We start from the raw sequence: 25657 nt of genomic DNA on the forward strand, positions 1-25657 counted from the left end.
CGGAAAGTGCTTTAGGCTGAGCTGGCTGCTAAACTGTCGACGACTTTCTCTGAGTGGGAGCAGTCAGAAAACCAGGAAGACTTCCACACACACTGACACACACACACACACACTCATACACTCTCTCATAGACACGCGCGCACGGCAGACGGCTAACACTGCCAGTTCTGTAGCCGTGTTTAACACGACCATTGACGAGAAACGAGTCCCAACTTCTTCTAAATCGACGCCATGGATCCCGCCAGTCAAGGTAACACGACTTGTTAGCTTAGCGGATTACTTAGCTAGCCCGTAGCTCCCTGTAGCTTAGCTTAGTGCCAGAGATAAATACGCTGTTTGCTAGCTGGCGGCTGACTGTTGGGAGTGGATTAATAAACCACTGAGTAATCTTGCATATGTATTTATAGATACATACTCTTGAATATCTGTATATGTTCCCAAGTTTTGTCAGTTTAAAAGTTTGGCGTGTTGAGGGCTCGTAATGAAATGGCAGGGACAGGACGGGCCCGCTGCTAAATGACAGCAGCAGCTAAAGGCGGATCGAGTTACCGTCGTTACTTCCCGTCACGTTTTCACCTGTTAGGACGGACTCTGCTTTGGACTTGGGTGTGAATTGTGTGCTTGTGAGGCCCGTACCAGCTTCTGAAACCAAGGCAGAGCTTGTAAACAATAAGGCTAATGTTCTCCTTCTGCCCTAGCTAGCGGCCAGTCTGTTTAGGTGGTAGCACAACACCCATTGTTCTGTCCCCCCTTAAACTTCAATGATAATTAATCTTACAGCAATTTAACAACGCATTTTTGTGGTTAACATCAGGAGGACTTGATGACGAAGCTTCCTCACTGACTGTCTTTACTTCCATCTGTCTGGGGAAAATCCCACTGATACGGTTCTCCTCGGAGATCCATGATATTATCGGCACGTCATCGTTATGGTCAGATATCGTCCAGTTTTAAACCATGTTGTCAATCCGATAGTTGACATTTACAGTTTTGCTCAGGTTTCTTCTTCTTTGTTTATTTTCTGCTCATTATCATGTAGAAGCAGCGAGTTAAATATATATGATAAATGGGCTTTTCCACATATTTTGGAAACAAAGAATAGAGTTTATTTTCCAAATTCATACCGTTTGCAAGTGTTTGTCATTGTTTACTAATTGTAAATATTGTATAAATTTGTTGTTGTACAGGTAATATTGTTTTCATTATATGAAAATATGAGCCAGTTTAACAAAATGTGGTTTAACTTAAATTTTCCGGCTCAACTCTTCACTTTGATGTTTCAGCGCACTCCTTCCACTCAAGGCAATTTTACAACTTTAGCTTGAAATACTGCATTGCAGTTGTATGGCTCTGCAAAGTGTGCCTGTCAGGGGTACCTTTTACCAGAAACCTCCATTTTCTCCCGAAGTCTCCTACAGCATTTATGTGAAATTTTGAAGAAGTTCTGTGGAGGCGTTCCAGCGATATTGCGTTAAATATAATGGATGGAAAGATTGAAATGTAGCGCAGCAGAGGCTTGTATTTAAACCCCAGTTTGGAAATTTACTCCTCAGGTATTGAAACTTGATATTGGATGACGAGGCATCTTGATATATTTTTGATTACTGTTTCATGTGTTGCGTAAAAGTAGGTTTGATACGCAGCAACAGTCATATCACACTATTCCTGTTGTGGGTCTGTTGTGATGAGACTTGCTGGGCTGTGTGGTGGAGCTCTGTGTAGTGAGTGACCCGGATTGACTTGTCATGGTGGACTGTCTTCCTGGACCTCAGGGTGGTCTCAGAGGAGGTAATGAAGGCTGCCTGAACTCGTCTTCAAGTATGACAGCGGGAGCTAACTAGGACACGTCTGTCCAAATGAGATCTTCTTACTGTTTGAAGAGTGATGCTGTGACTGCGAGTCGGGGCGAGCTGGGGACGTTTCCTGATGCCATCGATGTGTTTTTGCCATTTCTAAAGCTTCATTGTAAAACTGAGGAGCAAGCAGTCATCCATGCTTTGCTTTGATAGTGTGGAGGTAATGTTTGGAACGATACAGGTGGTGGAAGAAGGCAGATGGTGGAGCACCGACATTTAAAAAAAAAAATTTAGACGTGAGGAAGTGCAGTAGTAATGGCCAACTCATTATCTCAACTCAGCTCAAAGAGGAAATTGCCAGTTTGTTGAAGGGTGGGTTGTATGAGGTCGTCATCCATATCATGAGTCTTGCCCTCAGCAGATCCGGGTCAGTGCTGACAGCAACTGCTGCACTGCACTGCTGACAGACCGGGTCTGAAGAAGAAAAGGTATTAATCCACCAGAGCCAGATCACCGCCCCCCTCGTGTTATTTCTGCAGGCCGGTCTGAATCAATGTAACTTGTGGGTGGAGCAGTCATATCGCTCAGCAGCTGCTTTCCACATGCTTTTGGCGGACTTTCTTGAATCTCTATCCCCTGCACAGGACATGTAACTTTTGGTGTGTTTGTCCTGCCCATGTGTTATCTGTTGAGTTGTGAAGCCAGTTTGCTTCAGTTATCAGGACAGGAACTCTACGGACTGAGGAGGTTAAAGGAGAGCTGCAGGTCGTGGTATGACATAGCCAGCTGACTGCTGTGGACCAGTATCATGTCCGTCTGTAACTTTTGGAGGCAGCATTGAGTCTGTGTTCCTAACCTGTGCCAGCAGAGTGGCGGAGTACAGCTGTGCTGCTGTTAGTTTTGAAACTGTAGGCCAACAGTTTCTCCTGCATCAACACTCTAGCCAGTGAATGACAGCAGAAGATCACATGACTTCTGGAAGTACGCAGGCCTGATGAGCCGTTTCACCAATTTTGATTCTGAACAGTTTGAAACAGCAGCCTGCTGGTGGAAATCCCACCTTCGAAGGCTTTGCTGATGGCTGACTTGCTTGTTAGTTTAAACGATATTGAGCAGAGACTTTTTATGTTCATCCACTAATAATAAGGGCTTGGCATTCACAGCAAGTTGGCTGGTAGGCAGACCTCGCATATTCTCAATCTGATAACAAAATCTGTGCCACATGGACACTTGTGCAGTCATGCACAATGAAAGTAATGTTATATCTACAGGCAGAGCTTCCATCACACTTTCAAGGAGGCAATATTATGCCTTCGTCACACTTCTAAAAGCACAGAGACAGAATGGATGGACGGATCTTTTGTCTGTGGCGAATAGCCGAATTAATGGCTTTGAGAAAGGGAAAGTAGAGGAACTCAATCAAAACACCTCTGTGGAGTCTCCACATCACCCTTCTACTGCAGGTTGCAGGGCAGGTGCTTCATTCTCTCTGCTTTAAACAAGCTAAGTGTCATAATGGCAGAGTCTGTTTCACTGCTACGAAAAGTCGCGACTGCGCCCTGCTCAAGATCAACTCCACAATTTGCAAACATTGACTCTTTGATGGAGATGGTACGCTTGTTGGTAATAACAGGTTTAAGCTTAGCTTGGTTTATTATAGGTTGGCCTACTGAAGAAAACACGGGCTGATGTTGGACTGTAATGTGAATGAAGGCCAGATTCAGGGACCGAGGGTTTTAGCCGACTGCTCCTGTGTCCCTCTTGTGTCGTGTTGTCCTCCGTGCCAGCTCAGCCTGTGCCAAGATTCTGTAGCTGCCAAAATTAAGATCGTATCCTCAGAGTAATGACGAACATGTCTTTGTTCTAAAATTGCTGACAGTAAAAATCTTAGTGGACACCCTTGTGGTGTCGCCACCACTGCTGGATAAATTTCAAGTGTAGCTATATAGATAGATAGATAGCTACAGCTACAAAGCCATAGAACAAACCCTCTGATGTCTGTATGATGTCCTGTTCCATGTTTGTCTCTGCCTCCTGTTTGTGTCTGTTATTTGTTGTCCGGGCTGTGACTGGTTTAATTGATCTTAGACAAAGGGATCTCGGGTGACTCTCCCAGGGTACACTTGAACTCCTTGCTCTCCTAATGGCCACTTTCTCTTTCCTGTCGGATATCTCTTGTTGGCAACATGAGCTCCTTCCTGGCCGCAGTTGAAGTGCGTCTGTGTGAAACTGATATGGAAAGGGATCATCTGAGCCAACCACTCCTGGCTTTCAGTACTTCAAGCTGCCTAAGTGCATACTTTTATACGTCTCTGCAGGCTCTCTCTGTAACCCTCACCAAGACTTCTTCTGTTAATCTCCCTCTCTTCCTCCCACTACTCACTACCTGTCTCTTCTCTGTTCCAGATATCAACTTGAACTCCCCGAACAAGGGTCTTGGTGTGGACAATACAGACAGCCTGGCTGATGTGCCGGTGGCGGGAGCAGTGGGGAATGCGACCAACCCTCTCCCCCCGGGCCTGACGGAGGAGGAGGCTGAGGAGCTCCGCACTGAGCTCTCCAAGGTGATGCATACTTGTCCAAAAAAAAAAAAAAAAAAAAAATCCACTTTGTGTATACATGATTTAAAAAAGTAATCCTCATTAACTTTGGAAAAACATTTAATATATAGAGCAGTCAAATTCCATGCTGTTGGAATTACAAACCTTTGCAGTTTAATTTCATTAAATTATTTAATTTGATTTCATTTCTCTGTTGTGGTGCATTGTTTACGGTGGGTAAATAACTAAAGAAATAGAATGGGACTCGTCGACTGTCTGGGAATAGTTTTTATTTTTTCTGAAATCAGATCTTAAATAGCGGGTCAGCGCTGTTGTTTTCAAGTAATCGCATTTGTGATGCAGATTTGTGTGTCAGGACACGACCAACCTGTGTGAGTGAGGGTTTGTAACTCGGGTGATGCTGTTTACCAAGGTGAACCGTGGCGGACCTCTAGGTTTGGGTAGCATTTACTTTTTAACCAGTATCAGCAATGGTAACTTGACTTTGACTCTGGTACACAACCGTTCATTTAAGAAACTAAATTTGTAATACAAAAGTGAAGATTAAGTTGTAAAAAAAAAAAATTTAAATAAGTATTGCAGAGGTTTGCTTTGTTCGATTTTTCAGGCTATGAAATCAAGCCTTCAGCTTTAAATGTAGGCAGTGTTTTGACCAGACGCGTCCTCAGGTTAGTTGTGTCGCTAAAACCAACTTAGCCTTTAGCTTTGTTTTAGCTGGAATGTTTCCGAATCATGTTTTGAAAAGTTAAGCAACTCTTGAGACTGCTTTTGGCTGGCTGCTGCCTGGACTGTGTCAGACTGGCATCATTCCATTTTTGGGAGATTTGAGGCTTTATGGAGCAGAATGAATGACTGAGCTTTTTCTGGTGGGTGTGTTGGGTTCCAGGTGGAGGAGGAGATCAACACCCTGCGTCAGGTTTTGTCAGCCAAAGAGAGACATGCCACAGAGCTGAAGAGGAAACTTGGTCTCAGCCCACTCATTGAACTCCGGCAGAACCTCACCAAGAGCTGGCAAGACGTACAGACATCCAACGCGTATGTAATCCTCAGTCCAGGTCATTTCGTAAAACGGCAGATAAGATGTCAACTTTTGGGAAGATGCCTGCTTATTTCTTGTGGAGGCCATCTGCTTCTAATAAGTTATAATATTCAAGTCCAGGTTAAAATGTTTCGTCGGTTCCAGCTTGTTGAGCAGTGGGTTGTTTGTTTAAAGGGTTTAAAATGTTTTGTTTTGTTTTTTAACTTTGGGCTTCAAAATGTTTTAGAATAGAACTTTAAGCATGTTGGACAAATTTATTGGCCGTCTGTAAAAGTGGCACTTTCTTAACAGGGGAACATTCAACAAGTATCACACGCCCGTATGCATTCAGCAGAAATATTTAGATATGTAAAAGTTGAATTATCTTTTTGGTTGGTGGGCTCAGTTTTCGGGGCCAGACTTGTAGAAGTCACAACTCTCATTTGCATCATCGAGCAAAGATGAACCCAACCAGCCTGGAGTGGACGACTTACGTAGCATCTTCTTCTAGTAACGGCGACAACAAACATTTTTTTAAACAGACCTGCCTCTTTTCTTTAGACTTCCATACTTTAATAGTTTTTGATTTTGCCAGATAATTGAAATCCAAGTGTAACAGTCTGCTCTGTAAAGTGAAAATTATACCGTTCATTGCTGTCTTCATGTTAAAGATGGCAGGGTAGTCACAGGAACTTTAACTTTTTATTCTTATTTGATCTTTAGACATTTTCATTTACTTGGTTTTGGGGAACAAGTACACGGTTCTACCCCCTATTTGTTCCATTTCAATAATACTCCTAAAATACATGGGGAATATCTGTGACCCGTCACATCAACGCAGCAGAGCAGGTGTTTTTACCTGTTACAGCGGCTCTGTTAGGGCTTCAGCCCTGTGGTCCACATTACTGATGTGTTGTAACTGCAACAGGTGGGTCTTGGAGGATTTCAGTCGTTTTTTTATTTTTCTCAATTGAATACAAAGTCTTAGCTTATTGTTTTGTCATTCAGTCCAAAGGTTTGACATCTGTCTCTTGAATAATGTTGGTTCTACCCCAACAAACCACGTATGAATAAACGGCAGCTTTCTTAGCTTCGCTCCACATCGATCATCGGTACATGTTATAAGATGTGACCCCGCTAGACGTTGTGTATTCAATCATCTGCACAGCTGCAAGATTGTGGTTTACAATTTTAGGGCGAAATTGTGTTTTCAAACACGCACATGGTCATATCTCAGTTACAAATACTGCTGAGTAATTGACACTGAAATGACAAAACCCACCAGTGGGGCATTTAGACTGATATCAGCATATGCTGACAGGTGTTAGACCTTAAAGAACCTGTTTCACCCATGCAAAGAGCTACATTTTACCTGTGGTTCTCTGTGAGAGAATGATGCAGGAGTTACTGATCAAAAACCTCATTAATATTACACTGCGCCTGAAACTAGCGCCTGGTCTTATTAAGGTCTTCTCTGTAAAAGCGCACTTCCTTCGTCTCTGCACTTTGTGGTTGCGATCAGCTGAACATAAACGAGAGTAGAAAACATCTGAAATACAAGAAGCACTGAATGTATTTGTAATGCAAGTTGAAATAGCCGCTATTGACACTGCAGCAAAGGTATCATTCCTGCACTTGGATAATGGCGAGGGAGAAAATGTAAATCTCAGGATCGCTCCACTGACGGCGCGCCATCTTTCTTGAAGCGTCCTAAAAAGGGAAGCTCTGAGTTTGCAACTGACACACTGAGCCACTCACTTGCACTGTGATGGAAACACAGTTTGATAATGTGATGCTTAAAACTCTCTCTGAAAACCACCATATTTTCCACTCAGTATTAATCAGATATGTATTGACATGAAACATGACAGCCTGAATTTTGAACTACTACTAACAAGAGAAAGACAAGATTCATATGTTTTTATTTTACCATCTTCTGTGCACTTGTACCTCAAGGATCTGCTGGGTGTAGAGCTCAGTGTGTAATTTTTGAATGCTGGCCTCTTCCGGGAGCCGGCCTGCTCTGACCTCTCGCTGAACCTCTACAGCATAACACCCTCATGTCTCTGTTTCTAGCTATGTGAGAACTGCTGAGAAACTGGGCGAGTGGAATGAGAAAGTTACCAGTTTGGATCTGTGAGTCCATGCACTGTTTGCTGCTCACTCGCTCTCCACTAACGCCTGGGCTTCTGCGATGTTTGCTCTCTCACGCTCTGACTTCTACTCATACAACAGCCTTCATCCCTCTCCCTTTCCTTCTCACCTTCTAACCATGTTTGAGAGCCCTTGCATTTCAACAGCTGGTGTTAAACTTGGTGTCTGGTAGGAGGACAAACCTGTAACTGTAATTTGTTCATCCGGTTTACTCAGATCAATTTGAGGGTGAAAGACTTGCATGACCAGGGTGCATTCCTCCACAGTAGAACAAGACTGATATGTATTGAGTAGGTGTCATGTCTTGTGGGGCTCCACACAAACCTTTTCCACCAGTAACATTGACATTTCTCCCTAAAAATGTTGGAACACCAGCGTGACATTGACATGTACCATTTAGATCAACATGGGTTACAGTACCAGTGTGTTGTCACTGCCAAGTGTCTCCACGGACAGGACTAAAAGAGGTGTTGTCTTAAATGATGAATTATGCTGGGGTCTGTAAACATCTTGGTTGGCTTACTTCATATTGTTTGCGGAGATGGTAAGCATTGTATTAATCACAGCTTTAAAAGGTCCAAGGCTGAGCTGCCAGTGGGTGCAATAATACAGCAATGCACCAGCAAAGGTGACAAATGAGGAGGGAGACCTGGTATTGAGGAGTAACCTTGGTAAGAGTAAAGAGTAAGTTGATCCAATGTGGAGCTGGAGGAGGGGTTGCATCTCCGTGCTGGCCTAAGAATGCCTCAGAGTTCCCCTAGCTGGACCTGGTTGATGTGGCGTTGTTAAAACCACTTCCTTCAGGACCCGATTTTGGATACGAGTTTGAAAATGACTGGGTGGATAGATGGCTACTTTTATTGTGAAGACAAGATGGCTACATTGGTAGTTAGTTTGTGGCTAACTGATTCAGGATCATACCTGAAAACAGAATTTTAAAAAATATTAATGATTTCTACTTTTACTGTGGACAATAGTAACTGTCAGTGTGTTGAGAAGTTCCCCTGCTGTAGTTGCCCTTCAGTACACAAGAGTTAGCATAGCTATCGGTAATGGTGACAAACCGTGATATGTCTCTGTCTGTAATTCTGTCTATGAACACAGACTCTTTAGGCAAGGTAAGCAGTTCATGTGGAACACTTGTACTCGTGCATGATTTGACCACTGATGATGTGAGTCTACAGATGTAGAGGCCATCTCTCAACTCTGAAGTTAGTTCCTGTCTTGGATTGTAAACCACCAAACCGGCACTGGTTGCCCTCAGACCGTGGCTGTTGCGCCTAGCGTCTTAGCTGAGGATATCTGAGATTGATGGATGGGAAATAGGTTGTACAGAGTTAAAGATCAAATTTACATAGTATTTTTCTTTTTGTGTCCCTCTTATCAGTGTCATCTGTCTTTTTTACTTCCTCATCCTGAGGTCAGGTGTCCTGTCTTCCAAAAGTGATGATACACGTCCTCCTCTCTACTTCCGTTTCTGCAGGGGAACGGTCCACCACAGTTAAAGCACTTTCATACGTTTCCTCTCTGCCTATTTTAACGCTGCTCCTGCTGAAAACTGCCACTGTTGTCTTACTGTTGGTTCCTGGTGTTTCATCAGGTTTTTCATGGGGTGGAAAGGTTGAGAATGAGAGCGCAACAAACATGATCCAAGTACAGAATTTGTTGAAAGACCATTGAGGCTTGTACTGGTAACTGCTGCCCATTACATAATGGTTTTAGCCTGAGGGTTCCTGATGGACCAAATGCAATCAATTGCCTCACAGTGGAAAAACTGATTATGTAACGATATAAATACCTTTGTTGAAGTGATGCCAGCTAAGGAAGCCAATTAGCAACTTTCCTGACCAGAGTAGGATGATTGTTGGTGGTGCTGGTCTTTCATTTATTTATTGATGGACATTAAAGCTCATGCTGGTCTGTACTTTGCTGCATGCACCGGTGAAGTACAACTCTGACTACGAGTTTCAGTCTTCTCTAAAGTTTTATTGATGTTCAGATTTTGTCAAGGAGATGTTGGTTGTCACTTGCTGCTGCCTGTGTGTGTGTAACCCTTTTGCACACCTGATTCACATTCAGTCTTTTATGTTCCTGAAGTTCCCGATAACAATATGTATCCTGATACTGTCGTGGTTTTTTTTTTCTTACAATTGTATATATAAACACAAAATTAATGCCAATTTCTCATCTTTTCTCCTTTTTATTTTTAAATCACAAATTTTACATTTAAAAGAACAAGACAATTTAAAAAATGCAGTCTTTTTAGTGTCAGAGTTCCTATTTTTGTCAGTGTTTTCTGTTTATTTACTAGAAAGTGCAAAGAAATAAAATACAGAAACAACATAAACTGCTAGTAACATCCAAGTATGCCTACCATTTAACAAGTAGAGGTGCTTTTTTCCGGTACCAGTTCCTCTTCGGTCCTGTTGGTTCAGCTTCCGTTGTGCTCTTGGTCTCTGCTATGCTGATTCGATCCATGCTCCCGCTGGCTTGCGCACACATGGAGGTGTAAAGAAAAATGTTGGCAGTGCCGTAGACGAGTTCTTGCAGGCGACGTGAAAATGCTTCCACAAAGCAGTGGCATTGCTGCAGTTGCATTCGCCGAGCGAACCACAGCACACACACTAAAATCACAACACATACAATAAAGTATAGTTATCGTATGGCAGACATTTTCACACTACTGTATTTATTTATTTGGTACACACTTGTGCAGCAGTAATGTGAAAAAGCATAAAATTAAACCGCGATCATCATGTTCCAAGCAGCTCAGTGTGTGCTCTTCTTGAGTGCTTAGGTTTCCATTAAATGTGTATTTTAATTGGTGCTTCAGATCTTGTACGTCCATCGGAGTGGACCCCCTCCCGTGGGTGAAAATGCTGGACGATTTGGAGTTAGAATGTTTCCATCTGAAACCATCAGCAAACAGACATTCTTTTCTAGATGTTAATGAAGAGGTAACTTTGAAACAGCTCAGACAGATGTTACCCTGAACTTCAGCTGAAGGGGCTTCAGACGAGTTTTTGTTTCTCTACACCTTTCAAGAAGTAGAAATCTCAGGAAAGTTTTGGATGTGGTGTTTTGTTGATGCTCTATTTCATATTCGTCTCATAGCTTCTGTTTGCCATTACGATCAAGTCTGAAGTTTTATGTAAATCAGCTGTTCTTACTGGCATATATTGACTGCTTTGCCTGTGCATCCCTCAGCACACTCTGACTTAGTACCCCTTCTTTCTTGATTACAAATTTGTATGCATAGCAGCTTACGTCCAGTGTGCTGATGCACTTGTTTGCCATTTTTTGGGGGGTATTTTTTAATACCTTGACTGGAATAGAATTCCTGTAATTGTCCTCAAGAGAACATCACAACAAGAAGCCTGTTTGAATGACAGCTTTAACTGCTTGCAGCAGCATCCGTATGTCAGTTTTTTAAGATAAACAGAAGACGGAAAGAAATATATCTTGAACTTACTGAGACTCTTGGACTTCAGTGTTAAATACGGACCGTATTTTCACAGGAAATGTTAGTTTTTTTTGACGATGGCTGTCTCTGCTGCCCAACTGCGAGTGTTACTGCAGCTAAGCTAACTAGGAGTAACAACAACAACAACAGTAAGGATGTTTCCCAAAGAGCTGTCGTGTTCATGAAACAGGAACTTCGGTCTGTGTATCTGGCAGTTTTGGTTAGTGAGGCGGTAAAATATTTCAGGATGGGATTTGAGGGTTTTTATAACCATTCTGTAGTTAGAAAAACATGAAATCGGTGAGTTTCCCTGCCGGTTTCCACTAAGATGCCGCTGAGGTCTGATGGAATTTTCCAGAGTGCTGCTGAAATGAACTGGATTGGCGCGATCCCTCAGCTGGTTGACCTGACCTGAGAGGGCGACGGTGGTCACACACAGTCTGCTTTCACTTTTGCACCCACACATTTGAGGTTTGTACTTTTGTTCCTTCACACTCAGAAATTGACAGATAAGGACGGCCTAAAAGAGCAATCACGCTCAGGCAGGTGCAGTAGTCTGCGTTTGACTCATAACTCGTCCATTATGCCACCCAGCAGCCAGACCAGACAGGCAGCCCTGACGAGCTGTCACGAGTGGGAGGAGAATGAAGGAATTTGTGAAAGATAGGAGGAAGAGACGGGCCTATGTTTTGCTTTGTCACATGATGTCCAGAGAGAGCGAGAGCTAAAGAAAGATGGTGTATGGGGTGCACAGAGAGCTGGACTGATGTAAACTGCGACATTTATGAATTGTGAATCATCTGAGGGCTGTCATGAAAACTGGAGTCAGTGGCGAGAGTCAGTCAGCTGTTGAACTCCGTTTAGTGTGATTGGTTATCATGACCAAATAAACGTCTGTGAAAATGTATTGGCAGGAAACCTAAATCCTGACAAAAACTGTAGAGAGAAGATTCTTGAAGACTCATACTGCTGGATTTACTTATTAGACAGAGTACAGTGTGACAGGGCTGGAATGTGTGAAGAGCCTGTGCCGTACAGGAAGCTGCATTGTGCTGGTGTAAGTCAGCGTATATAGAGAACAGCATTGTCTCGGTCAATAAGAAGAGCTGTCTCTTGTTTCTGTTACACAAAGGAAATAATATGCCACTGTACTGAATTTGGATTAAAAAAAAAACCTACCGATGAGATCTGCAAGGTCTTTTTTTTTTTAGTTGAAGCAATCCAGCCCTGTCGCGTACAGCGTCTTTGTCCTGCATTAACTGTTAATTAGTTACTCATGTTGGTCAGAGGGTTGATTAGCATTGTGTGTCAGTGGTGGAAGCCAAGGATCAGGTCACTGCCAATCGGTGAGGTCGACGGCGGGATTAAACAGGCCAGTTAAGAACCAGGAAGCCCAGGTGTGTTCCACCACGGAGAGCCACTGTGATTACACACAGACCCACAGGCTCTGCTGCCTGTTCAAGGACCACTTCTTTGTTTTATTTTCTGTTTAACAAATTTAAAACTTCAGTGGCCTTGTTTAGGAGGAGTGTCATTAAGAGGAAGAAGATTTCATTGAGGAAAAACAATTCCTCCTCTGCCATTGTCATTTTTTAGAAATAAAGTTCAATGATCAAGGGATGGTTTCTCATTTAGGTCTTGATGATTGGACTTTTTTCAAAAGGGCTCAGCCTTCAGGTGTTCAGGGACTTCTGGTGTGAAAATATAGGACTTTTAATGACAACGGTGTTCTTGTTTTGTATGAAATCGTTTTAGTGAGGTCTCCTTGCATTGAGGCGTGCGTGTGTTTGCTCTGCCTTCTCATCTCCTCTGCTATTGTTTACTGAGCAGTCAGCGCAAACTCACCTCCTCTGGGTTTTTTTTTTTTTTTTGGCCCCGTACTACAAGCTGGACGGTGTGTGTGGGAAAGTGTTTAAACCGGCTTTGTTTCTAATCATATCGGCTATTTATTAACCTGTTTGGTCTTCTTGAATTTGTGTGGTTGTTCTTTTCCTCACCAGAGTCGTTACCTTTTCCGTCTGTTTGACCTCACGTCTTCCTGCACAATCAGACTGAATTGATCGACTGTGCCTAATCACTCTAATGTGGACACGTTATTAGTCAAAGAGTCGGTTGGTCATTCTCGGTCAGATGGACCTGTAGATAAATAAGTCGCTGCCGCCAGAAAATGTCATTGATTTAATTTAATCAATTAGTTGAGAAGTGTTTCTCTTTAAAGATGAGATAAGGTAAAAGTTCATTGTCTGTTCCAAATAGAAAAACAGAAATTCATCTTTTGTCACGGCTGTAAACGGATGCCTTGATGCGTTTGTGATGCTTTGGAACCATCATAGCAATCAGTGCCTGTCGTAAGGTGCTAAACATTGACTGTCCAATCGACATATACGCCACACTAATGATATCAGGGGCAGCATAGCACTTTTTATTTTGTTTTTTGTTAGTTTATATCGTCCTCTACTTGGTCCATACCATCTAGCTTTCATTTTCATTCATCATAACCGCAACTAACGCCAAGGCAAGGATACACAAATTTGATCAAACGGCTAAAATGAGGAAGAGCCGCTCAAGATGCTGCTGCTGCTGTCTCGTAATCTCCCCACGTGACATCAAGCTCTCGTAATGTTACAGCTCCTGGCTTAGCTTCGTTTTTGGATTTGGGTTAAAAATGTGTTGTCATCAGCGGCTCTAAATATCAGTTTTGAAAAGTCAAAATAACGTCAGTACTTTGCTTCATTCTCACGTTGGACTGAGGCCAAAGTAACGCCACCATGACTCACTCACTATCGCCTCGAGAGGTATGAAGCGGTACTACGAGACAGAATAGGCCGGAGTGCTGACAGATGTGAATCAGGCCTCTGAAATGTTGAGCTGATTCGTGATTGTGTGATACGCTTATCAGCACATGTTTTAGTTTCAAGAACTCCTTTGGTAAAGTTACTGAATTGATAAATTCCCTTGCTAGTGAAGAACTAATTCTGCAGGTGATGTATGTCAGTCTGGATGGAGGCTAAACACTCTCCATGTTAATGTCATTTGTATTTAACGATAAAATATCCAAATAAACTGAACATCATCATTATCACCCTTAATCTGCTGGATTCTTCTACAGGTTAAATAGTATGATTTGTGTGGGTTTTTTTTTAAATTCGTTCTCTGGCGGTTTCTCATCATTTATGAATGACAGAGTAACTCCCTATAAGATGCTGCCGTGGTACTTGGAATATGTCAACAAAGTATCATGACGCAGCCATCCTGGGATAATAAAGCTGTTGGGAGGAAACTGATCTGTGATGAGCTATGATAAATGTAACTGAAGAAGAGAGGCAGGAATATTTATGTAATTACTGCATTTACGTTTTGGTCTCTCAATGTTTGACAAATGAAATGTACAATAAAGAAGAGACTCTTACATCAGTGCCTCTGTGACACACACACACACACACAGGTAGAATAAAGAAGTGGTTAACGTGGCAGCGGGGATCTATATTATACTTTGATGTTTGCAACATTAAGCATTCCATTTGTCGCCTGCCTCACTGTTGTACCACAAGAGGAAGTATTGTCCCACCTCAAGTCATGTACCTCAGTGTGTATTTGTCATATTCAGTATGCTGTTACACAAAAATATATTTTTTATCCAGTTTTTTTTTTATTTTTTTTTAGAACAAAATAAATTTGGAAAAAAAACAAATGTCACTAGATAATGAAGACCAGAATGGTTTATTTGTGTCACTCCTATGGTTTTTACACCGCCTTCACTTGTGTAGCATTGCTGGCGTTTGACTTCTCTCGAAGAGCCCAGTCGATTACATCTCTCGGAATATTAATGGCCTTTCTTCTACACTTTCATGGCCACCAGGCCCTTCAGTCAGCGTAGTAACGTTTGGGCTTGGCGTGAAAGACCTGTGACTGCTGACCTCTGCTGTGCTCTACTGTTCTGTTTTGTGAGTGTCATTATCCTGCTGTTGTGTCTTCAGATATCTGTCTGCATCAGCCACTTTGGAAGACATTACCCGCTCTGAAGCGTGAGTTGACCCCTTTCTCTTTTGTGTTCTTGCTTTGCTTTTGTATATGAGCTAAGGTTTCTTTTGGTTTGGATTTCTTTCGGGAATCTTTTCTCTAGTTTTGTTGAACGTCTTAAGTTTTTCCTTCTGTTTTTCATTTGCTTGTGTGATGGTGGGAGTGTTGCATTAGACATGTGGCTTTGTTCGTTCCATTACTGTCTAACTCCACAAAGACTGTAGATCATTTAGGAAGACCTCCAAACCTGGTTGGGACGGTTTTGTTTGTTTCTGTTTGTCTTGCCTTTTCTCAGTACATCTCGCTCCATATTTTGAGCAGCAGGGAAGGTCAGCCGTGATCATACACAATTGTGTGCACTCGCTGAATCATCTGGTGCCGAGACTCGATCTGCGCCCTGGCGGCTCAGCTGACCAGGCTGTTGGGGTGTGCATGTATTTCCAAGTCTCAAAGTTTTTGTTCTTAAAAGCATGTTTAGTATTAGTTCATGGCTTTAAAAAAAAAAAATTTGCTGACATCCAAACACATTTCAGCTCAAACAAGCCCCCATCAGGCTCCTGTGGTCAGCTGGGGGCTGTTTTTTTCTTCTCATTCTTCACACCATCGCTTCCACACCCATCTGTGTGTATTCCCGGACGGAAATAGTCACTGCCTTTAAGGAAAGACTGTCAGAGAACGTGTGGCTTCATTACGGGTAGAACGCCTGGCAGGAGACTTGTGAGACATGTGAGTGGTTCAAAACTGAGGAATGTTTTGAAGATGGCGTCGAGGAATCCTCAACGTGTTTCCACTCATTCACGAAAATGTGTGACACTCTCTAAATTAGTGGACGAAATGAAGACGGTCGATGGAACTCCAGAGGAAAGTGATTATTTTCGTTTTTTAGCCAAGAAAAAAGGACAATTGTGTTTGCAAGGCATCTTTTAGGGAAGGAGTTCACGTTTGGTTGGCAGGCTGATGTTAGCTTGGCATGTGCAAAGATGTCCCTCAGTAAATGCTACCGTCTCAGAAGATACCTTTAAGAGTGTGTTTATTTTTGAAGGACTCTAGATAGAGAGGCAATCTGACTAGTTTGATGCGACCTTCTATTATTACTGTCGTCTCACCTCTCGCTGCTTCTGGGAGGCAGGCTCGCTCATTGGGCTGACTTTGAATGAGGCCGTTTAAAATGGCCTTCAGGCTGTTAGACATGTTTGTTGCTTTAAAGCATCTGAAACCTTTTAGGTATCTGGATGTAGAGTAGACTCATTTCCATCAGTGCACCCCCGTGTGTGTGTGTGTGTGTGTGTGTGTGTGTGTGTGTGTGTGTGTGTGTGTGTGTGTGTGTGTGTGTTTTCTACTGACTCAGCATTGAGAGGAGTGTGACAGCTATTTTGCTAGTAAGTTGTCAGTGAGAAAGAATGCAATTGGTCATTTTTGTACATTTTACATTCAGACATCGTCACTTTCGTGCTTTTTCATTCTAGTTGTGAGTCTCTGGCTGGTTCTAAGTGTGTGAAGTCTGAGTCATTGATTTTTCCACCATGTGCCCTCTTCCTTTTGGACTGAAATACACAACAAACACTTCCTGTCCCAATGCCTTGGCTGCAGTACAGTGGGATTTGCTGAGTCATCCTGAAATGTCTGATGCTTTATCACCAGTTTTCTCCGCCTCTTTGTGTTGGGCGCTATTTTAACGATGGGCGCTTTGGCCTTCATCTCTGTAACGTCTGACTGTGTTGCTGTGTGACGACTAACCATTTAGTTCTCTTTGCTTCTCTGATTGTTGGAAGGAGTGTTAGCTTCACTCACTTGTAGCTCTTGTCTTTTTAACTGCTGTAGCTACATGGTTGGGTCTAATTTACTTCTCTTTTTTGTACCCTCCTCACCCTCCCCTCTCCCATCCATCTTTTGTTTTTCGTCACTGTGTCCTTGTTTGTCTTTCCTGTCTTGTCTTTTGTATTTTTTCATGTCCCCTTTTCATTCCACTCCAACCATCTGTCCTCCCCTCTTCCTTCCTCCGTGTTCTTCCTATCTGCAGATACAAAAAGACTCAGGAGACTCTTTCCCAGGCGGGACAGAAGACCAGTGCTGCTCTCAATACAGTGGGCACGGCCATCAGCAGGAGACTGGGCGACATGAGGTACAGTGCAACAGAGCCAAAATGGCCGGCACTCTGTTTAGGCTACAAGAACAAATGAGTGGCGTGGACACTGTTGAAACCCAAACTGATCTCTTACAGCGGATTAATATTAGTTCATTAGAGAGACGTTAAACTGTAACCAGATTCTGATCCCAGTCCAGTGGTGATAACTGATCTCTAAATTGTCAGTCTTGGCCATTTAACAATTATATTAACTAGCACTAAGTAATGGTTATTATTATTGTTAACCAGTTGAGTGTCTCTAAATAGCCGTGGACGAGTGTCTGTGGCCGTGTTAATTCATGGCAGAGACGAGCGGCTCCGCCTCGTCACTGATGTGCAGCGTCTGATGATGGGAGCTCGTCTCTCATTCAGGAGTCCGTCTGCTCCGAGCTGGCAGGCTTGTTGGCATTACTGCCAGCCATGTTGGCACTTTTCTGATTGTGGTTGTTACTCAGCGCTGCAGAGACCCCAGACACCTGGATGACGTCCTAATGATGTCACCAAGACCTTGGTCTCTGCTGCCAACCTTGAACCCCAACTCACTGGTAGACCTCCAAACTTACTTGCGTCAGTCCTGATGACAGCTGAATGTGTGGTTCGTGTCCCCTACTCATTTTTTTTTTCTTGTAGAATCGGTCTATGGTGGTTCCAGCTCCTCTCCTCCAACCTTGACCAGTCAATAACCTGCAGAACTAGTGCCAACATATTAGTTGGGTGTAGAATAAAGGTTGCTGCAACTGGATTGGATTTAATTTCCATCTGTATTAAGTGAAAACCTGACTTGCTTTTTACGTGAATTGCAGTTGCAGCTCCATAAGACTGGCAAGGATTGAGGGGTGAATGAGATGTTACACTCAGGACCGTAACAATGAATGATTCGTAGATCCCCCCGTGTGCATGCTGCTCCTCCTTCCAGTGTGTGAGAGGGACAAAGCATAGGACTCTTCTTCCTCAGTTGTATAATTATGTTTTTCACTATAATGTTTTTGACAGTTTTGACCCAATTTCCTCTTCTGCCATTTCTCTTCCTGTATTTCGCATGTTTTCTTTTTTGTATCAAGTATAATATCCCCGTCGTTTGCAGTGATGACTTTTTGTCGTTTGCTCCAAGATGCCTTTCTGGTGCAGGTTACGACTCTAACAAGCTTCACATTTCATCACTCACCGCTGTCTGTGTTCTAAAGCTTCAAAACGCTAGCTGTGCTTTTTCTCTATCGGTGAGAACATCTTTCTGATCGCTCGGGCAAAAGTCAGATTTGTTGGTACAAGACGATAAAGAGAAGCAATATTTCACCATATTGTGGTAAAATCAAAGCTTCCAGAGTGAAAATGAAATTGTTTAATTGAAACAAGCTCAAACCATTTTGAGACGATCAAATTCAGGTTTGCAGTCTGTTCTGGTGTTATTCTATTCCTCCTTTTAGCCTAACTTTTAATATGGTGTATAACAAACGATAATTTCATTCTATGCGGACATAAATCTGTTCGCATATTACATCGTTGTATTTCCTGCTTTCATTGCACCTCACTAAAAGCTGGTAACTGCATGTTTAGAATCGTAATTATGCCTGAATATCCCAACATTCGTGTGTCATTATCTGATAAATGTTCATAGTCGGCTTGAAAGTGCCACCTGGAGGCGTTTCAGCGTCTGTGTCTTCAGGAGAAGTTGTAAAGACCACAAACGACACACTTAGAGGAGCCGTTTCCAGCTTGTGATTCCTTCGTTGTGTCACAGCTCGGAGGGGAACAGCTGTTAGTAGAAGAAAAAGTTGGTTTTCAATGGATGTTGTGGTTTCCATGGTGACGCAGTAACATTTCCAGCTTTGTATAAATCCTTCTTCTCTTCCTCCCTGCTGATTTCGGCACTGTGTGTTGTCCTTGCTGAATGTTCCCGTTTGTTTTTGTGTCCTGATATTTTTAGCTCATGCTTTCTCTCCTCTTTTTTTTTTGTGTTTTGTTTTTGTTTTTTCTGTTAACGCTGCCTTGGTTTGACCTGCAGAGCTCTGCCTTTCTCTAATTCCTTTAGGTAAGACTAACGTGTCCTGTTTCAGGATGGTTAACAGATTAATATTTCCGGTTTACCTTCGCGGTTAAGCTCTGTCATTTTCATTGTGAAGTCTTTAACTCTGATTCAGGATAATGATATGCTACCTCCCCCCTTAATTCCCTGATGTTTGAATTCTCCTTTCACGCAGATGTTTTAAATATTGTGAAGGAATTGTTTGTTATCTTTTGAGGATGTGTATTGTGTAGATCAGGGGTCTCAGACTCCCGGCCAGGGGACCAGACATGGCCCAACCAACAATTTCATACTGTCCTCCCAATGACATCCAATTAAAGGGCAACTCAGACCACAAGGTCTCTCATTATTTATCGCTCATCTTTATAAAAACTAAATTATGATGATCACTTCAGTCGGAAATCGGTCACGGCAAACATCTCCTGTTCTATCGGGCCTGTGGATAAACAGGATTAGAACCTAACCTAAGCTAACTTTATGTTTTGGTGTTGGCCCTCTGTTCTGTTGCTAATAAACCTGCAAATCTTTCAGAAGAAGTAACTCTGAATATTTGAAGTGGCCTGCTGGACTGGACGATCAGTGGCCCCCCCCAGGTCTTTTTGAGTTTGAGATCCCTGGCGTAGATGCTAGCTTAGCTTAATTATTTCAGATGCAGTGATACTGATGTTAGCATGGATTATCTGTGTGATACTGACTCAGGTGTTCTGAGAAAAAACTGACAACAACTGTGTGATAGGACTTTGACAGCTAACTAGTAGCAACCAGAAGCTCTAAAGCTTGTGTGTGTGTGTGTGTGTGTGTGTGTGTGTGTGTGTGTGTGTGTGTGTGTGTGTGTGTGCTTGCTTGCCTTATAACACTTGCACTTCTCTTCTCTCCTCTTTAATGCTTACAAAGTAGCAACTATTCCATTCGCCACTCCATAAGTATGCCCGCCATGAGGTAAAGTAACACACGAGCTTCTATCGCTTCCCTCACTGCACCATGACACACGTTTGTTCTCATATTTGATGTTACCATGCTGCTTGCTGAACTGTGACACCCCTGCCTTTGGCTCCAGTACAGCTGTAATCTGTGCAGAACCCATTTGTCCTCAGGGTTTTGTTTGTCTCAAGTATTTGAGTGGCTTAAGCCAATTTATTAAACTCTTGATTTAAGTTGAAAGTAGCAGGAACAGGAAGTAACCTGCTCATTATCAGGGGTAAAGCATGTGCAGCTTTAAAAAGACAGCAGGTCCAAAACCAGCTTTTTGAATGTTTACCCTTGAACAGCATAAAACTTTCTGCTTGTGATGTGTTTAACTTGTTGCATGAAACGCTGAGCTTTTTATGATTTCTAGTTTTTGTCCGTGTTGTCATGAAGTCTGTTGCCATGTGTTGTTATCTGGATGTGACCTGACGTCTCTGTCACAGGAACTCTCCCACCTTCAAGTCATTTGAGGATAAGATGGGGAACCTGAAGGTGAGCAGGCGCCGCAGCAGCTAACACAGCCTCTTTGTTAGAAAACCACTCAGCAGCACAAAAATAATTCATACTTCAAAATCCTCTTGTGTGAAGCAGACGAGTTCTGATTTTCATTTTGGAAACAACGAATGGCTTTTTTTTTTTTTATTCAAATTGGCTTTGCTTCGACTGTAAACAGGAAACGAAGTGATGAGTCAGTGTGAGGATGTTGGCGATCAATAACACTCGTCTTATTCCTGTCTTGCCATCCCTCCGTCTGTCCTCTGTGCAGTACAAGGTTGTTGGCCCCAGAGGAAACGGGGACGCTGTCAGCTCCCCCACCGACACCACCCCGACTCAGGAGAACCCGCCTTTCTGAACGCACCTCACAGCCTCCTCCTCCTCCTCCTCCTCCTCCTCCTCCACGCTGCCACCTTCCTCACAACCTGAGACTGTACTGTTGCCACCTCACATCACAGTCAGTGCTGACCTTTGACCCTTCATCAGTCTGACTCTACTTCACTCACACACACACACACACACCCCAAGGTCTGTAAACATAGCAGGCGGCGGGGAAGGAGTGGTCGGTCTCATCCTTGCTGGAGCCCCCATGTTTCTGCCCCCAGGAAATCCTGAATCATTCACAGCCTTCGCCTTGTTCCATCATGGCGTCCTGCCTCTTCGCTCTTACGTTAGCTCTACAACCGCCGGCTAGTCTTGATTTCTCGAAGGGCACCTTAACCGCCAAAAGCAGTGCTGTCCTGAGATGGAGGTTGAGATACTGTCGTGATGCGTTAAACAACCACACGGAGGGACACGCGGAGGAGGATGTGGTTTATTTCTGACTAAAGCCTGCTGTTTATCACCCAATCCTGCATCCACACTGTGAACACCTGAGCATCACTGCAGTATCCCCTCCCTCCTCTTCCTCACGTTTGTCCAGTTGTCGGCAGTGTGAACACCGGCTACGCTCGCAGGTTTAGAGGTTAGCGGTTTGACCTAGCAGAGGATCCAGCACCCCCCCCAGACCGGCTCTCCGCTACATGCATGTGCATATCATCTCAGCTGTAACATACAAAGACGACGAGGTCTCGTGTAACTCCCCACCCACCTAAAACACCCGAGATGTAAAAACAGAAATCATTTTGTATTATAAACTATTTTACACTGCTTTGCATAATGTTTTTACATAACTTTTATCAATATGTACAAATATAAATGAATATATTGTCACTGATGCTGCTGAACGGTAGTAATCAGGTTGGTAGTTTAAAAAAGAAAAGCATGGGGAGGATAAACAAACTTCAGAAATGTAGAAAACTAATCAACGAGTCAGTCACGCAGAGATGAGGGAACCTCTGTGTCGAGGCCGTGTCCACCCAAGCATCTTTGGTCCTCCGCTTGGGAGTGTTTGACAGTGCTGTGAAGGTGCAGCTTTTGGTTGCTATGATACGGAATGTTCTTAAGTAACGTCACCTCAAGATAACGTCTCCCCGCTGAGAGAAGACGACCCATCCGGTTGTGTGGGCTCGTGAGGTTTTGTGAAGTGCCCCTCCATCGCGCGCGTCCATGTCCGACGTGACTGTTGGTCTTCTGGTCTTCCTGTGTCGCCCACCACCAACGTGACTGAACCACCGAATAACAAGTGGCTGTGATGAGAATTACACAAGTTCTGACCTCTTGATGATTGGAGAAAGAAAAAAACAAGATGCTGATCCATGGTCATGCTTTTGGCGTTTGTGGTGGTGTGTCGGAACACGGCGCTCCTATTCAGAGCATTGAAAAATCCACGTGGTCGCTGGAAAGAACTCTTTGGTGGACACAGGCCATTGGAGCGATTTACCTTTACCCTAAAAGTATATTTTGTCTTTCTAGTGCTCAAAAATAGTGGTCTTCAGCTCACAAAGATGTCATGTCAGATCCTGCATCACTTCTTTGTGACCCCAGCCAGCAGAAAGAGCCAGCCATGTATATTTAGCTCGAAGCTAATGAAGGCTGACGGCTAACAAAAGCAAAACCATTGTGCTATGCGTCGTCTGTCACAATCAACATCGTCATCCTGCCGCACGCTCAGCGACCCAAACTAATATAAACCCCACCTCAGCCGTCAGCTACACGTGGCTGGCTCCTCAAAGAAGGGATGCGTGAGGGGGAAACGTCCTGGTGAGCTCAAGACTCCTGCGAGCGAGTACTGGTGAGATGAAATACTCCTTCGTTGTCAAGTATCAGTTTTGAAAGCATTTGTGGCTCAACAAATGTTTCCTGTAGTCGTTTTCTCCCCAGCTGGGCAGAAAACGACTACAAATCAACTGAGCGTGTTTCATTGTAAAAACTGGAGCTTGTAACTTTGATGAATTCAAGTCCAAAGAAAGCGCTTCTGGACAGTTGATGTTTGGAAGCCGCCTTCTTTCGACTCGCTAACACAATAAGATGATGCTTCGCTGTGTGCTACCTGGTGAATGTCGCCGCTTCCCTCGGCCTTACTCACTTTAAATTCACTCAACTGATAAAGAGCCTCGCTGGTAGAAAACGTTTTCCTTTTGTTTTTCTTCTTTAAAGTTGTACAGACTGGTTGGATTGTAGGAAGGGGCATTGAAATATTTAGTCTGTTGGGTAAATAAGATCCCAAACTAACAACTCCCTAATACACACCAATGCACTCCCGTCAACACACTAAAGCTGACGTTGAACACAAGCTGCACGAGGCCAAACTCACCGAATCGCTCTTGCTGATGTGCTCAGACCAAACCCAAGGCAAGCTTTCCCCTCCTGTTACAACCCACCAGTCTCAACCCTTGTTGTCCGTCGCCGTCTCCGGGACCTGCGTCTCTGGTGTGGACCCGGACGGAGAAGCTCCCTCAGCGTCTTCACCGGACCACAACCAACCTGAAAAATGCCTGTTTTTGAATGAAGTTTGGGTCTGAGTGCTGACAGGGAGCTGGACTGCGCGTGTCTCACAGAACCTTCCCACCCGGCCAGTGTGAACGTTTGTCTGTGTATCGGTCTATGTGAAGAATTTGCTTTGTGTTTGGTCTGAACGCCTTATACACTACACAGCCTAAGAAAAGGACCGCAAACCTGAAAGCACATTTGTGTAGCACCGCCACTTTTCTCCTCAACGTGAAAAAAAAAAGGACTTTTTTGTTGTTGTTTTTTTGTTTTTTGGTCTCTCTGCTTGCTGGCGCTAAATTCGCTGATTCGAGTGCAACATGGGTGATAAATTCCTCCCAGAAACCAACCAGATGTTGTCCTGTGGGTTGACGACACGGGGCAACACGTCCAATTGTTGCCAAAATTGTCTGAAACACATTTATTGCCTCAGGAAAAAAACAAAACAAAAACCTTCTATGATCATTGTTGCCAAATCCACAACCTCAGAGCACCCCGACGCCATGCACTCGCTGCTGTCAGGCGCGGCGACGTTGAACTGAGGTATTTCATGAAATTGTCTAAACTGCCTTGTAGTTCTGCCAAAAATAAAAATCTGAATGTTTATAAACTGCTTTTGCCAGATGAAACGTAGCAGCCGAGACGCCACTGATTAACAAACTGCTCCACGGCTGTTGCCAGTGTGTCATAGATTCAGTGTCTCCTCTTGTTTGTGTTGATCTTTTTGGTAGTTAATATATTCCTGTTAGGTGAATTCTTCTGTTCTCGTGTGACTTCCCCTCTGGTGGGCGAGGTGGGCTTTTCCTTTGTACAGTTCATTTGCCATCGGTTTAATAAGTTGCTGATATTTGAGTATCTGTTACAAAACGTCTCCGACTTTGTGCTTTGCCCAGGTGGAACTCGACATCGCCTCATGTCATTTATTCAGACTTGGCTTCTAAAATCTCTCTTCGCCCAAAAAGTTGTTTGCCTTTCAAGTGCTCCCGCTTTCAGTCGTTGTCTGGAGCCCCCAAAGACGAACTCAACACCAAACTCTCTAAAAATGTCCGTTCTTAAGCCCTGAAGCCCATCAGCTGGTATAATCCATGTCTGCTTCATCCAGCGAACCCACGGCGAGGTTCTGCAAACCAATATTTTTGGACAGTTTTTCTTTCGTTAGCCATCAGACTTCATTAGCTGCAAGCTTGATATTCCTGGACGGTCAGTCGCCTAAAAGTCTTGCAGCAGGTCAAAATGAGAGACGCCAAGAAAAGAAATGCTGAGTCCTTGAAAGGTCAAAGAAAAATTTGGGTGAAGTTTCATTAAAGTCACATTTTTCAAAGTGGAGACGTTGAGCAGGTTTGGGAAATGTTACCTGTCACTTCCAGTGGGAAAAGAAAACGACCTGTCTGACGATGGGGCGTGTGGATGAAGGGGTTGTTGTTGTTTTTTTTGCAGCACCTGTTTAAAAATGCACATCAGCAGGCAGAGAAGCAGGCGTAGTTGGAGGTGCTGGTGGTAAGCGCGGCGCCTGACTGCTGCTCAAGCTGGACGACAGTAGACGACTTCTTGCTTTATTTAGGTCCTGGGCCTAGCTGATGTAGAATATTAAAAGGGATCAGATTCGCAAGATTGTGGTGAATGAATAAAAAAGAATTTGATTTTGTTGTATATGTTTGGATATCAGTAAAGCATTCCTTAAAGTGAAGATTGTTTGTGGTCAATGCTTCATTTTTCACTTCTTTATCGTGTGAGACAGTGGTAACAATGTCAACTACACCGCCTGTGACCTTGACTTCATGTCAATCTTACAAGAGGTCAACTCACATTTACATATTCAGTTACTTGTGGAATTTTGTAGTGAATCTTGGGAGTTTCTGAGGTGAGAAAAAGCAACACGTACGTCACGTCATGTACTTTTTCACAAACGTGCAGCAGTGAGCACTGTCGTCTCACAGCTGGAAGGTTCCGGGTCCGAGGCCGTTGCTCCATTGTTCTCCGGAGAATCTGGTCATGCTAATGATAATCTTTGGGGAGTGAATACTGCCAGCAGGTAAATGAACAGTAATACTTCAAATGCCTGTATAAGCATTCTCGTTATGAGTGTGATAACGGTTGAAATGGATTTTTTTTTTTTTTTTTTAAAGAACAGACACAAACTACAATCTTGACGAAGTTTGACGAAAGGC

At 43.4% G+C, this 25657-nt stretch overlaps 1 protein-coding gene across 17 annotated transcripts; it reads left to right on the plus strand.

Annotated features, from left to right (window-relative positions):
- Window positions 1–25170, plus strand: tpd52l2b (tpd52 like 2b). 17 transcript variants are annotated; one of them, XM_086213115.1, is made up of 10 exons: window positions 1–250; window positions 4203–4360; window positions 5244–5392; window positions 7452–7511; window positions 14970–15017; window positions 17033–17134; window positions 19140–19166; window positions 20055–20099; window positions 20570–20618; window positions 20893–25170. In XM_086213115.1, exons 1-10 carry the CDS (start codon window positions 232–234, stop codon window positions 20977–20979), a joined length of 744 nt encoding a protein of 247 aa, XP_086069241.1. In that variant the 5' UTR covers window positions 1–231; the 3' UTR covers window positions 20980–25170. The 17 variants fall into 17 exon arrangements, with proteins under 17 accessions (XP_086069241.1, XP_086069242.1, XP_086069243.1 ...); XM_086213116.1 differs by having other exon boundaries at window positions 20058–20099; XM_086213117.1 differs by lacking the exon at window positions 19140–19166.
- Window positions 25171–25657: the final 487 nt, after the last annotated feature.

Source organism: Aulostomus chinensis, chromosome 9 (genome assembly GCF_037954235.1).
Source record: "Aulostomus chinensis isolate RoL2024-O1b breed Wild chromosome 9, RoL_Achi_v1.0, whole genome shotgun sequence".
NCBI lineage: Eukaryota > Metazoa > Chordata > Actinopteri > Syngnathiformes > Aulostomidae > Aulostomus > Aulostomus chinensis.